This window comes from Pipistrellus kuhlii, unplaced genomic scaffold (genome assembly GCF_014108245.1).
Source record: "Pipistrellus kuhlii isolate mPipKuh1 unplaced genomic scaffold, mPipKuh1.p scaffold_m20_p_2, whole genome shotgun sequence".
Lineage (NCBI taxonomy): Eukaryota > Metazoa > Chordata > Mammalia > Chiroptera > Vespertilionidae > Pipistrellus > Pipistrellus kuhlii.
In genome coordinates this window covers 50115367-50128462 of record NW_023425515.1, presented here as the reverse complement: position 1 = coordinate 50128462, position 13096 = coordinate 50115367, and the positions used below count along the sequence as shown (strand labels likewise).

Sequence of the window (13096 nt, the reverse complement as noted above, 5' to 3'; positions counted from 1 at the left end):
TTGGTTAGCAACTTTAAACGTTAGCAATGTTCTGTATCCTATACTATACATATTTTATATGACCATCTGCTGCAACCCATTAATTGTTTCTGGGCTTAGAAGAACCTGATTTATGGGTTGGAGAGCTGAGTCACCTGATTCCAAACTGGCTTTCTATAGAGAGCTGGATTCAGTTAACTGTTTTAACCCATGGGCACATCATCCTTTTTCTCATTTGGTTCTTACCCCAATCAAACACAGGCAGGGCACCTCACAATACTTCCATATCACAAAAACGGAGATGGATTTGCATAAAAGCCAGATGACTTGCTGGGTTCATAAAAGCACATGTAGCTGAGTAATATACCCAAAACCCACACCAGGATCTTCTCCCACACCCTTGCATGTCCCCTTTTCCCAAGGCATGTCCCCTCCCTGCCCATATCCAGTCACTAATGTATGCCAAGTCCATCAACTAAAAAGCTCCTCGGTCTGCCACCTTCCACGTCCCCACTGTCACCATTCTAGTCCTAACTATACCTCCGTGTGGCCCCACCCTAACATATCCATCACTCTGTGTCCAAAGTTGTCTTCCTCGAATGCAGATCTGTCTCAACCTCTCCTGTGACTGCCCGCTGTCACTCAGAATCAAGTCCAATTCATCTCCCAAAGGCCTTGGGGATCTGTTCCTGGCTTCCATCTCCAACCTGCTTTCTTACTGCTCCCTCTTGGGGAACACTCTCACCCTTGTCTTCAGTGTTCAATATCAGCAGTTCTCAAAATCTAGCATGCCTCACGATCACCTGGAAAACGGCTAAAAGCACAGATTCTTGCCCTTGCTGGTTGGTCCCTGCACCACCTTCGGGGGCTCGAGGGTGGGCACTGTTCTCTACACGGAATGCCTTTCAGTTTCTGCAGTACCAGGCTTTTGCTGTCAGCTCTTTGCTGACTGTTGCACGTTCCTCCAGCAGGTCTCAGCGCTAGGCTCACTACTGCCAGGCTGGGTTCCATGCCCCTCTGAGGGGGTTCTATCTCCACACCCATCACAAGGCAATGTCATTGCAGAAACTTGCCTCAACGTGAGTGATCGACAGCAAGCTACCTGGAGACAGGAACAGGGCCCTTCTTGCTCATCTTCTGTATCCCCAGGGCCTAGCACAGTACCTGCCACATGCTTGAAAAATAGCTGTTAAAGGCGTGAGTGGAAGTCTTGAGGATCTCTGTTAACCTGGGAGTTCCAGCAAACATGCCTAAGCTCTGCTGCTGGGTCCTGGGGCTTGAATCCTGGTGCAACTTCCCATGAAAAGGAGAAGCCTCCTGTCTGACCAACTACATGACACCTGCCAGGTGCTGAACCTTCACACTACATAGGAGAGGGAGACTGGAAGAAGTGAGGCAGCCCCTTGAAAACATCATACATCAAAGCTTTGCATTTGGCTGCCTCCAGGGACACCGGGGGCAGGCGTGGGGAGGCCAGCCTTCAGGTATCTGCATAATCCACCTTTTGGTTCTGCCCCAGCCTGACCAAGTCCTAGCCTAGTCCTGGCCTCATGAACCTTCTGTCCTGGCAGGAAGATCAGCATGCCAGAGGAATTTTTAGACTGCTCAATCCGAAGGCATCTGAGTACATCTCTCCAGTGACTCAAGGGCAGAAAGACCAGAGCAAGCATTTGGGAGATACGTGCAGAGCTTGAAGGCGGGTCTCACGGAGTCAAAAGGCTCTGAGATAATGAAAAGCAAAAGAGAATTGGGGATGAAGCTGGAACAGCATTGGGTACATGTAGGTCCCTAGATCTCTGCCTCTCTGGGGACATTGCCCTTTTTAGGTAGTTAACTAAAAATAGACATAAAAATCTTCACAATTCCCAAAATCAGCATTAACTTTTTGCCTGAAGGGAACTTGGCCTGAAGGGAACTTGGCCTGGGGGAAGGGGAAAGGAGCACCCACACTACAGGCTGTGTCAGAGCAGGAGGGTAGCAGTGAGGGCCTGGGGGTGAAAGGCTGAATCCCACTGCCCTGCACTGGAGCAAGCTCAGGGCTCAGGGCTCAGGGATAACCCCCAACCTCTCCCCTGTACACACCAGGCTCCTTCCAGTTCCTTACAGATTTCTGCAGAAATCCTGGTGATTTTCCCAGAATTAACATCTCTGGGCAAATTTCCTGGACACATCCCCTCACAGCAAAGGCTGCTACATGAGAAGATTCCAGAGGAACACTGATCCTCTTGTTACTGCAGACACCCACCCCCAAGCCTAAGGAGACAAAATGCCAGGGTAGTAGTGAAAGAGGCAGGCAGCTGGCTGAGACACAGAGCCAGGGTGGCCTGACCGGCATCCTCTAGGTCCTCCCTGGTGAGGACCCATCCTGCCATTTAACTGGCTTGTAGGAGATAGTGGGAGAGCCGGGAGGAGCTGAGGCAGCAGCTCAGGGGTGGAGGGTGAGGGCTCCTCATAGACCAATACTTGGTTGGGAATGACTGGGAGTTGGTACCAGCTTTCAGAGACATTCATGGAAATACTCAGCTTCTCTCCCAGGTCCCACATCTTTCACTGTCAGGCAAATCTCCAAGTCTCAACCTCTCCAGCATCTCCTTTTAGCGCTTTGGACCCTATTAGGCTTTAACATTCCCCATGTCCTGGAGAGGTTTGATTCTGGGGAAAACTTTTAGGAAAGCTGGACACTTGCTTTTGACATCCGAAGACATTTTTAAATTGGCATGATTTCCTAGACAGACACAAATGGGAGGCCAAAGGAAAGGTAACTACAAGCATCATAATCCGGGCGGTTCAACGTGGGGACTGAAGCCTAAGTGACCGGTGCCAGATGTTAGCTTGGCCAAGGCCAGGCCTGGAGCACAAAGGGGCGCTCAACCTGCCTCTCCCCAAACCCCAGAAACACGGTGGAGGCTGGGACCCTTAAAGCATGGAAACTCCTGAATCGATTTGAAAAAACACACACCAGATACTCAATATATCCCTGCCTCAGGCCAGGCACCGAAGATTCAGAGCCCTGGTGTCTGTCCTCATGTTGGAAACATGTCCTATGGAAGCCCATCCATTTCTCTCCTCAAAGACCAGCAACTCTACAGACCGATTGGCCTCATCCCGAGCCCGTTCCTGCACTGGCATGGCCTCTGCTGCATTCTCTAAAACCCTTTTTTTTTAAAGCCCCACTGCGATCTTCTTCACACAAAATTCCATTCAGATTCCTTCCAGCTCGGACACCCTAGGCCTGGGCCCCATGTGTACAGCCTCCTTCCTGTCAGGACGTCTGATGCTGTGCAACACGACCTGTGATGGCTTGAGCCTCCACACATTATAGTGCCAAAGGGAGTCAGCCGACCTCACCTGAACGGCGTCCCTTAGAAAAAACACTCTACCGAAAGGCCTGATGTCGGAGCCGGAAAGCCTGGGAGCAGTCGGAGACAGTCCCCACTGGACACGTGAGGAGGCCAAGGTCCAGAGGGGCAAAAGGCTTTCACCAAGGCCTCGGGTCCAATTAGTGATAAAACCAAGACTTTTGTTCCCTGCCCTCTGTCCCGGTAGCTATCTGGTCACACCCTGTGCCTGAGCAGGCGGCCGCCCACACCCATTCAGCTCAGGGGAGTTGGAGTCTATGAAACTCCCTGAGTGCTGCTGTTAAAGGCCCATCAGGAGGGGAAACCTGTCGTAGAAGAAGCCTGTGGCACGGCTGCTCAATAAATGCATTTTCTATCGATATGACAAGCAAAGGATCCTCCACGTCAGGAGTCCTCACAATATTCATTATGGCGTCTGAGCAGTCTCTCCCTCTGATAATATTATCATTCCTCTTCAGCCAAACCACACTCTTCTCCTCCTTCACAGCCTGGTCCAGAGTCTCCCCTACCCTGAAATCTTCCCACACGACCCCTCCTCACTCCTGTACCTGTGAGGGGTGTCTGGCAGGTTCACTTGTACTTGTCAGTTTCCCCTTGCCCCCGCCCTGGGAGGGGGGCAGGCCTGCTCAGCGGCGGTGGGGCTCCCCCAGGCTCGCAGGCCCCCGCGTGGGCGAGTGCTGTCCACTCACACCTGACAGCTCACTTACGGGACTGAACGCTGAACGCGGGCTGCGGAGGGGAGGGCTGCCGAAGGGATCTGGCCACAATCTGTTTGACAAGAAAACCACTCAGCCTTCCCTCGGTCACTGGAAGATGGATTTCCTGGTTAGATTAGGTACTTCCCAGCCTTTGACAAAAATGAACACAACACAGCCAGGCCACTCAGGGACTCGAGTCTCTGGGCTTTCTCATGCAATCAGATACCCGGGCCTGGGCATGGCAATGCTGAGAGAGAGAAAAGGAAGTTGCAGAGGCACACAGATCACGTGATATGGTTGCATAGGTAAGTGCAAATGTGCAGAATACAGTAATTGCGATATATTTGAGGTGAGTGAGTGGAATTGGGGGTAGATGAAAGAGACCTTTCACATTGTACTTGGTATGTTTTGATGCTGTTTCGAACGTCTAGACAAGAGTGCATGCATACTTAACTTATGCAATTGGTAAACAATGCAAATTGTCCCCCAGTGAGAACAGAACTGCGGTGCGGACCTAAAAGACACCCTCTTCATTTCCTATCTCTGGGCCGCTGCCTCCTCAGGCGCCTCCAGGAGCAATAGGCTGGGGTGATGGGGGATTGGGGACACATGGGCCAGAAGAGGAATTCCAAGTGATCACATGTATATGGAGCCACATGTCTGCAATGCTAACAGGAAGGCTCTGGACGAAAAGGAAATTCCCCTTCAGCAGACAAGCAGTGTATGCAGAGTTGATCCGAGGTGGATGTGTGCATTTTCTAGAGAAGCAGCCCTTCCTGCCAGCCCCACCCTCCCCTAAGCAGTACTGGGGACGGGGCCCTTGTCCTGCTCCCTCTGCAGGGCAAGGACCCAGGCTTCCAGCCTCCACACTACAGAGCAGGGCATCGTGCTCCCTCCCTGCAGCGTGGAGACTGGGCGGGGGGCTGATACTCTGAGGACCTGGGTGTGAGGGGCCCCAAGGCCAACAGTGCAGGCCCCCGCTTTCCTGGGACAGCTGGCTTCCGCCTGGCCGGCCGCACCTGGAGTGGCTTAAACCAATGCTGAGGGCTGGGCTGCACCCCAGAGCTCCTGATTGAATCAGTCTGGGGTGCAGCCCAGGCAGTGATGTCGCCCGTCTGTTCCAGATGCCTGGCTCCCCAGGTGACTCGCACACGCAGCCAGAGTGAGAGCCCCTGCCCTAGAGCTGGATGATGTATTAATACTTGTCAGTGGATAGAGCATCAGCTTGCTGGGAGTTCTCCCCAGCCCTCTCTTCCAGGGCGAGGAGCCAGGCCGGTCTGCTCTCCGTCTCCAGCTTGTTTTTCTCTTTCCAGCTCTCCCGTGACTCCACCTCACCCCCCTCAGGACCTCGCTGGAGTGGGTGGGCCAGAGCTGAGGACAGGAGGCTGCTGCCCTCCCAGCGCAAACACCATGCACTCCTGCATTGCCCCCAGGGCCAGCGAGTGACCTGCCAGCCCCTGGTTCACAGGTACTCGGTGTGCTTCTAAGATCCGGCCTCTCTTCTGCTCACATTTCCCATAACTAACACAGCACAGGCATAAGAAATCCTTTTGCAAGATAAAAATCATTAACCCATTTTTACTAGGTTTTTCTTAGAATTGTTTATGCACTTCCAATAACTTATTAAAGGTCCACACTTGGTAATCTGAGGTGCCCCACTGTGGTTAAATACCCATGAGAAATTATAATTCAACTGGCAGACCCACCACACTGAAGATTGGACAGCACCCCCTCCCCTCCCCTGCCCCCCATCCCTCCACCACCACCACGGCTTGGCAAGCTCATCATCGGGAAGGGACATGCACTGCTTTGAAAAGAAAAGAGTAAAACTAAGTTACACAACACTGTGTTGTAATGGAAATAGAGAAATAGCCTCTAATTAATCGAACTCAATCACTTTCCTCTATTAGTATGAGTACGTATGAGCTTATCTTGTTTGTTTTTGAAATGTAGAAAGTGTGTGTTAGGGATGTTCCAGCAATTCCCCACCCTCTGTTTAAACTGGAGGATTCGAAGCATAGTTCTAACAAAATCATACCAATAATTAACCAGTAGGGGAAGCCGGGGCTGCTGCATTGTGACTTTTGTGAAACTAGGTCCTTTTGCCTTCACTGGCCCCTCCCTCCATTAAGGAAAAAAATAAAAGCCATCAATATACCAACATATGAATTATATTTCCAACTGCACTGGTGAAAAGATGAATGGAACATTTTCTTTGACCTGAAGTGTATTATTTTTCTTCTCGTTTTATAAGAGGTTGGGGTGGTGTTTGGCCTGTGGAAGCACTGGGGGCCTGTGCTTTCTGCCTCTGGGAAAAGTGGGCCGAGGGAGCTCTGTGCGGTCCAGGAGACGCGCCTCCCCACAGCTACAGCCTGATCCTCAGAGACCCCGAGGGGCCTCTGTGAGCAGGCGCAGCAGAGTCATCCTGGAAGGGCCACGTGAGCAGGCCTGCTGTGGCCCTCAGAGGGGAGGAGGAGGGAGAAAGAGTGGAAGAGGGAGGAGACCAGACCCATCACCGTGGCCCTGGAAGAAGATGGTCAATGCAGAGGGAGGCGCGGAGGGCGGTGGGAGCTCACAGGAGGAGGCAGTGACTTTCCGTTGGAGCAAGGACGGACTCCGTCAGGGAGGAGGTGGCTCTTCCGCGGGGGCCTGTCCCGCGAGAGAGGTGCAGAACGAAGGTGGAAAGGAAGGGACGCAGGGATGTCCAGGGCACACTGAGGAGCTCAGTTTGGCTTGAGTATAAAACAGGAGTCAAGGAGCTGGGGGCTGCGCTTGGAAAGCAGAACGTGCGTGTGTGTGTGTGTGTGTGTGTGTGTGTGTGTGTGTGTGGCAGGTGTGCCGGGCAGCAAGGGGCAGAGGTTCACCTGTAGGAGACTCAGAGGTGTGGGGGCTGCTGGGCACTCCAACCAGGAGTGGTAAGGCCAGAGCCACTGTTCTGAATGGTTTACCCGCCAGCAGGAAAGACCCACCTGGGAGAGTTGAGGAGAAGCTCTCCCAGGAGCCTTGGGAGAAGGAGGAAGGACCTGAGTGAGGCAGAGGGTGGACGGGCACCTCCCCGCAGGCTATGGGAGGTCAGGAGAGACGGGAGGCCTGGGCCGGCCTCAGGCCTGGGGACACCTGGAAGAGCCGAGCAGGCAGGTACTCACTCTCTGTTCCCAGCACGGGAGGAAGGGAGCTCCGGGGCCTCCGGGCCTTCATCTCAGGGGCCTTGGCGCTCTCACTGGCGGGGGCATCTGGAACAGACGGGCGGGCAACAACAAACATGAGTCGGCAGCTGCCCAAGGAAAGGAGCAGAGGAGGCATTGGAATAAAAATCCCACCCCAACACCATGACAGCCCCCTCCCCCTCCCCTGTCCCGCTCCCAGGGCCTCGGTGCCTGCCCTGCAGGCGCCTGCGCCTGGGCCTCCTTCCACCAGAGCACCAAAGAAGGAGTGCCGCTGCCCAGGGCCTTATAAATCAGGAAGAGAGCACAGCAGCCTGGCAGGATGGATGGACAGGCTGCCCCTGGTGAACGCTTTCCCCTCCACAGTGGGCACCTGCTGCCAGACGTCGCATCATGTGGGCGGGGGAGGGGGGGTTGGCGCCCTCGGCTCACTCTCCCATCCTTCCCCTCCACCGGGTCTTGACTCCCTCAGAGTAAACATTCTGGCTCCCAGAGTTCTGTTCTATGTGGAGAGGCTTCTTTTTTTTTTTTTTTTTTAATTTGACTTTAAAAAATATATATATATTTTATTGATTTTTTACAGAGAGGAAGAGAGAGGGATAGAGAGTGAGAAACATCGATGAGAGAGAATCATCCATCAGCTGCCTCTTGCACACCCCCTACTGGGGTTGTGCCCGCAACCAAGGTACATGCCCTTGATTGGGATCGAACCTGGGACCTTCCAGTCCTCAGGCTGACGCTCTATCCACTGAGCCAAACCAGCTTCATCTGGAGAGGTTTCTAGTACAGAGGAAGGAGGGAACCGGTCGTGCCCCAGGGCTCACAGTCTGGAGAGGCTTATAGCCTCTGATTCCCTGGTTTCCTTCACAGGTGGACACTCCACACCAGATCAAGACCTCCGAGCAGGTAGCCGGCATGCTCACCCGCTCTGGCCTGAGCCTGGAGCCACTGAGGACCCGGTGGGCTGTGGCAGCAGCATTCCGGGCAGGCGGAAATGCTGCACGATGGGTGCACAGATCCTCAGGCCTCTGCTCATGCCCCCCGGGGTGCACAGTGTGGGTGATGCCAGGGAAACGCCCCGGTCAGGGCTGCAGGACATCGTGCTGGGCTGGGCTGGGCCGGGCTGGGCACAGAAGGCCCCCCCTGGGCCCTGAGGAGACTGGATGTTAGGAAGCCGAGGGGAAACCAACCAGAGACCCCGATAAGCAGCAGCTGGCTCTCAGCTATCACTCTGCCGCAGCGTTTCCCCACTGGGAACGCTCTTCAGAGCCCATGCTGGGAGGGAGCCTCCCCTCAGAGCCCCTTCCTGTCCATGCTTTTCCTGCTCTGAAGAGAGGAAACGCGGAGGGAGAGAGGAGGAGGTGGGGCTTTCCAGCTGAGGCAGCAGCCACATTCCTGTGGCTTGGCTGGGGAGGAAGGCCATCTTGCTGTCTGGCCTCCTAGGGGGGCAGTCCTGGCTGCTAACACACGCTCTCTCCTGAGGGCCGAGGGGGTGGGCATGGGGAGCACGGAGTTAGGAGATTCTTGATGCTCCCATCTCTATGCCCTGCTCCTTCTAGATGGCACTTAGGTCTTTCCAGCTCCAGCATGTGGATCTGCCCATAGAAACCCTCCACACCCGTCAGGCTTCCTTCCCAAGTTCCTGTCTGCCCCCTCCCCTCCCTACTAGCTGGGTAACCCAGGGGTGGAGGCCCGGGGCAGGCACTGCCGGGGCTCCGGAGGCAACAAGGCACACAGGTCCCAGGGAGTCTGCCCAGAGTTGAAAGTGAAACTGCAGGAATGATGAGGTGGAGCGTCAAGCAGCACGTGGCAGGGAACGGGGCTGAGGGAATGAAGCAAATCCTTCACAGCAGCATGCGATGCCCAGCCCCTCCCCTGCCTCCACTCCTCACTGCCTCATCCTTCTACCACCTTCAGGAAGAGCAGAAACGCCGCCCACGGTGGATCGGGATCCCCTCTGTCTATAGCTGCCACTGCGCCTGTCCTGCCTCCTCATTGGGTGGCCCACACCCCAGGGTCCATGTGGACACGGGTGGAGGAGCACAGAGCACCATGGGAAGAGGATGACTTCGTTTTCTCACAATGGTTTTCCCCCAGGCACGGTGGTCATTCTCCGTTGCAGCACCATCCTCGGTACACATCTGTCAGCCTCTGTGGTTCTCACGCTTGGCTGCGCATCAGAAGTACCTTACGGAAGCATCCCACTCCCCAGGCCCCGGTTTACTGGGCTCAAAGAAGAGCCGGAGAGCATTATGCTAAGTGAAATAAGCCAGTCAGAGAAAGAGAAAGATACCACACGATCTCACTCATTTATGGAGTATAATGAACAGCATAAACTGACGAACAGGGACAGATCCAAAGACAGAGAAGCATCGATCAGACCTTCAAACCTCGCACATGTGTCAAACACAAGGCCCGCGGGCCAAATCCGTCCCGCCAGGCCTTGCAATGTGGCCCGCACCGCGCTGTCATCACTGCACTCCGCTGCGTTTCCATCACAATGACAGTTTATGACTGTTCAGTAAACCATTCGGCCTGCGATTTAGGCTGGATTTTACATTTTGGCCCCTTCTCTGATTGAGTTCGACACCCCTACCTCAGAGGGAAGGCAGGGGAGGGTGGGGGCAAGGGGAAGAGGTCTACCAAAGGACTTGTATGCATGCATATAAGCCTAATCAAGGCACAAAGACACCAGGGGGGTGATGACATGAGTGGGGTGGGTTGAGGGGTCAATGGGGGGATGAGGACACATATGTAATACCTAATAAATAAAGAAATTTAAAAAAAATGCATGCCATGTGCTCTGGAGAGCAGAAAGACGATTGTTTCTTATTAATCCTGTTCGTCACATTTCCTTGCTGCCTTCCAAATCTGCTTTAGAACTCTCCACCTCCAGGAAGCCCTCTCTGACCAGCCCCACCGTCTGTTTCCAGCCTCTGCATCTGTCTTCAGCTCAGGCGCTGGCTTTACACCGTGTGAGCGCACTCCCCTGCCATGGGCTCCGAGCCTTGTTTAAGAAGTTCTCTGCACCTTATCTTTCCATCTGGCCATGAGGAAAGGGCTCATTTTCCCTTTCAAACCAGGCCCACCCCTGACTTGGAGCCTCTCTTCCCTCTGCAGCCTCACCCCCACCCCATGGGGATGTGCATGCCCCACAAGCCACTAGACCTCCGTGAGAACCGCAGCAAGGAGTGGGGCTGGAAGGACCATGGCTTAATCAAAACCAGCTCCGTGCTCACACAGTGGCCCGGGGGATAAAAATAATAGTAATAAAAGTTTAAGAGCAGCTTGGATTTTCTGTCTATTTTAATCAGTTGCTGATGAAACGGAACTCCATTTCTAGGTCTGGACCCCAGGACTGGAGTCCGTTGCTGGTCAGGTCGTGCCCAAAGAAGCATGGGGGAAGACGATGGCAGTGAGGGATGTGAGGGCCTCCATAGAGAGAGGAAGGCATGTCCTTATATGGACAATACCTCACACATTCCCCTCCACTCTAGCCCTGGACTCAGCCCTCCAGACTAGGTCTCTGTACCACTTCAATCAGGTTTTTTTTACTATCGCCTCCCAAGATCCCCTTGTCGTGGTGACCAATGAGCTCCAGCTTCCCAAATCCCATGGCCAACGCCCAGGCTCATTTTATTCTACTTGGCAGCATCATTTGATGCACTGATCTCCATCACTCTTTTCTTATCAAAATGACCACCATTGGCTTCGGGGACACCCCTCTCTCCTGGATTACTTCCTGTCCCTCTCATTGGGACCATCCCATCTCATCGCCTTCGCAGACTTCTGTCCTGCCCTGCTTCTCAATGTTGGATTCTGCCTCCTTCCTGGCTCCATCCACAGCCACTCCTTAGAGACCTCATTGAATCCCAGGACATTAAATGGCCTCCTATGTGCATGGTTCTCCATATCCTGTCTCCTATCATGGCCTCTGTCCTCAACCTGGATTCGTCTAACTGCCATGTGACATGCCCATCTGGATGCCTCATGGGTACCGCAGGCTGCACATTCAGGGAACTCTTGCTTGCTGCCGCAGCCCCTGCATTCTAATCTCAGTAGGTGGTACCACCACTGATCCACACACGCTCCCCACAAACACGAAGCGTTGCCTTTGACTTCCCTACCTCTCCACTTCCAATTCACCGGCCAATCCTATCAGCCCTACCAGCAAAAGAGATGATGAATCCGATCACTTCCCACTTCTCCCTCAGAGCCTAACCTGCCCCCGTCTCCTGCCTGGACCATTTCAGCCACTCTCAGAGGATCTTCCTGTTCTCCCTCTTACCCCTCTGAGTCTGGTCACCACATGGCCACCTGAATGATCCTTTAGATGTTCAGCGTTGTTCCTCACTTAGAAGAAAATCCAGTTTCCTTGTTCAGTCTACATGGCCAGGCAAATCTGGTCACTTGTCCTCCTCAACCTCATTTCCCGCCACTCTGCCCCTTGTTCAGGCTCAGCCATCTGCCTCCTTATTCTTCTGGGAATGTCTCAAGCATAGTGTCACCTCAGGGCTTTGCTCTCACCATTACCTCTGCCTCTGACACTCCTTCTTTCCCCTCCTTCAGGTCTCTGTTCAGATGTCACTTCCTGAGAGGCCTGGCAACCACAGTCTCCAAAGCAGGCTCCCTTACTCCCATTTCCCCACTTCGCTTTTTTCAAACATGTGGCATTGCCTGAGTGTTTATGACATGTCTGTCCATCCTCATTACCGTCTCCCCCTCACGAGAATGTCAAGTCCCTGAGAGCAGAAACTTCCGTTTGGCTCACTGCTTTCAGCCTCAGCTCCGGGAGCAGTGCCTGGCACAGAGCGGGCACCCGCACATTTGTTGGATGGTGACAGTGTGGGTGCCCACTGGAACGATACCTCTACCAACACGTGCACAACTCCCCATGGTCACGAAGCCCTCGGTCTCACCAGCAGCTGAGGCCAGATGCCCTTAGCCAGGCAGGGGACTGAGGTGTCCTCTGACTCCTATCTGGGGATTTTGGCCTACAGAAGAGCTTTGCTTCCTCACCTCTTACCTGGGTCAGAATAAGAGGAAATGGGTCACTCAGGCCACATATGCAAAGCACTTCCCCACAGGGAGGGCTGCTGCTGGGGAGTGGACACTGCCATCTATTCACTAGACAAAAGGCCATAAGGCTAAGTGCGTTATATGCTTGTTCCACGTTCAACCATACCATTCACCAATATTCAAGTATTTTTGAAACACCGATTTTGTTTTATAGTGTGCAGGCTTCAGAACCAGGCACACCCAGGTTCAAGTCCTGCCAGGGTATAACTCCTTTGTGACTCCCTGTGCTGGGTGGCTCGATGGGTGTGTGTCGAGATCAGAGACGCCCAGAGACGCTGCACCTCCTGGCTGCTGCCTCGGTGACTGGGGAAGGCCACTGCCTCTCTCCGAGCCTCGGTTTTCTCAGTGAGAAAGACACTGCCCTCCTAATGCGTAAACTAAAAACGTACAAGTCAGCCTTTTCTCCTCCTGGCAGAGTTTTCTGGCAAGTCCTCACCTCCTGCAGCCTCAGTGTCCTTCGGCGGTACAAGCTGACACTTGCTTCAGCTGCGCCTGGGAGGAAGGGCAGTGTGACCACAACCAAGAAAGCGCACAAGAGCACCAGCACCCTTTTTCTTTGAGGAAAGACTCAGAGTTCGACTAAGACAGCCTGAGCTGCTGCCTCGTAAAGGCTACCTCCCTTCCCCCAGGAGAGGGAAGCAGTGGTGTGGTTAGTACAGAACAGCCAGCGAGCCAAGGTTGTTTTATGAGGCCTTAAACTATATCATTACATTGGCCACAGATGTACAGTCTTAATGGGGTCTGGCACCGGCTGCGTGAGTGACAGAATGTGGGGAGTGGGGCGCTGCTGGAGGCAGCGGGGAGCCTGCCTGACCGG

General features: G+C 53.8%; 1 protein-coding gene across 2 annotated transcripts in view; it reads right to left on the bottom strand.

Moving 5' to 3' along the window:
- MYLK (myosin light chain kinase) overlaps positions 1-13096 on the bottom strand; it is a 183269-nt gene that overhangs the window by 52900 nt on the left and 117273 nt on the right. For both annotated transcript variants that reach the window (XM_045583939.1, XM_036447529.2), the window contains one exon: positions 7183-7269. In XM_045583939.1, coding sequence (XP_045439895.1) covers positions 7183-7269 — 87 coding nt within the window. The remainder of the gene's footprint in view (positions 1-7182; positions 7270-13096) is intronic.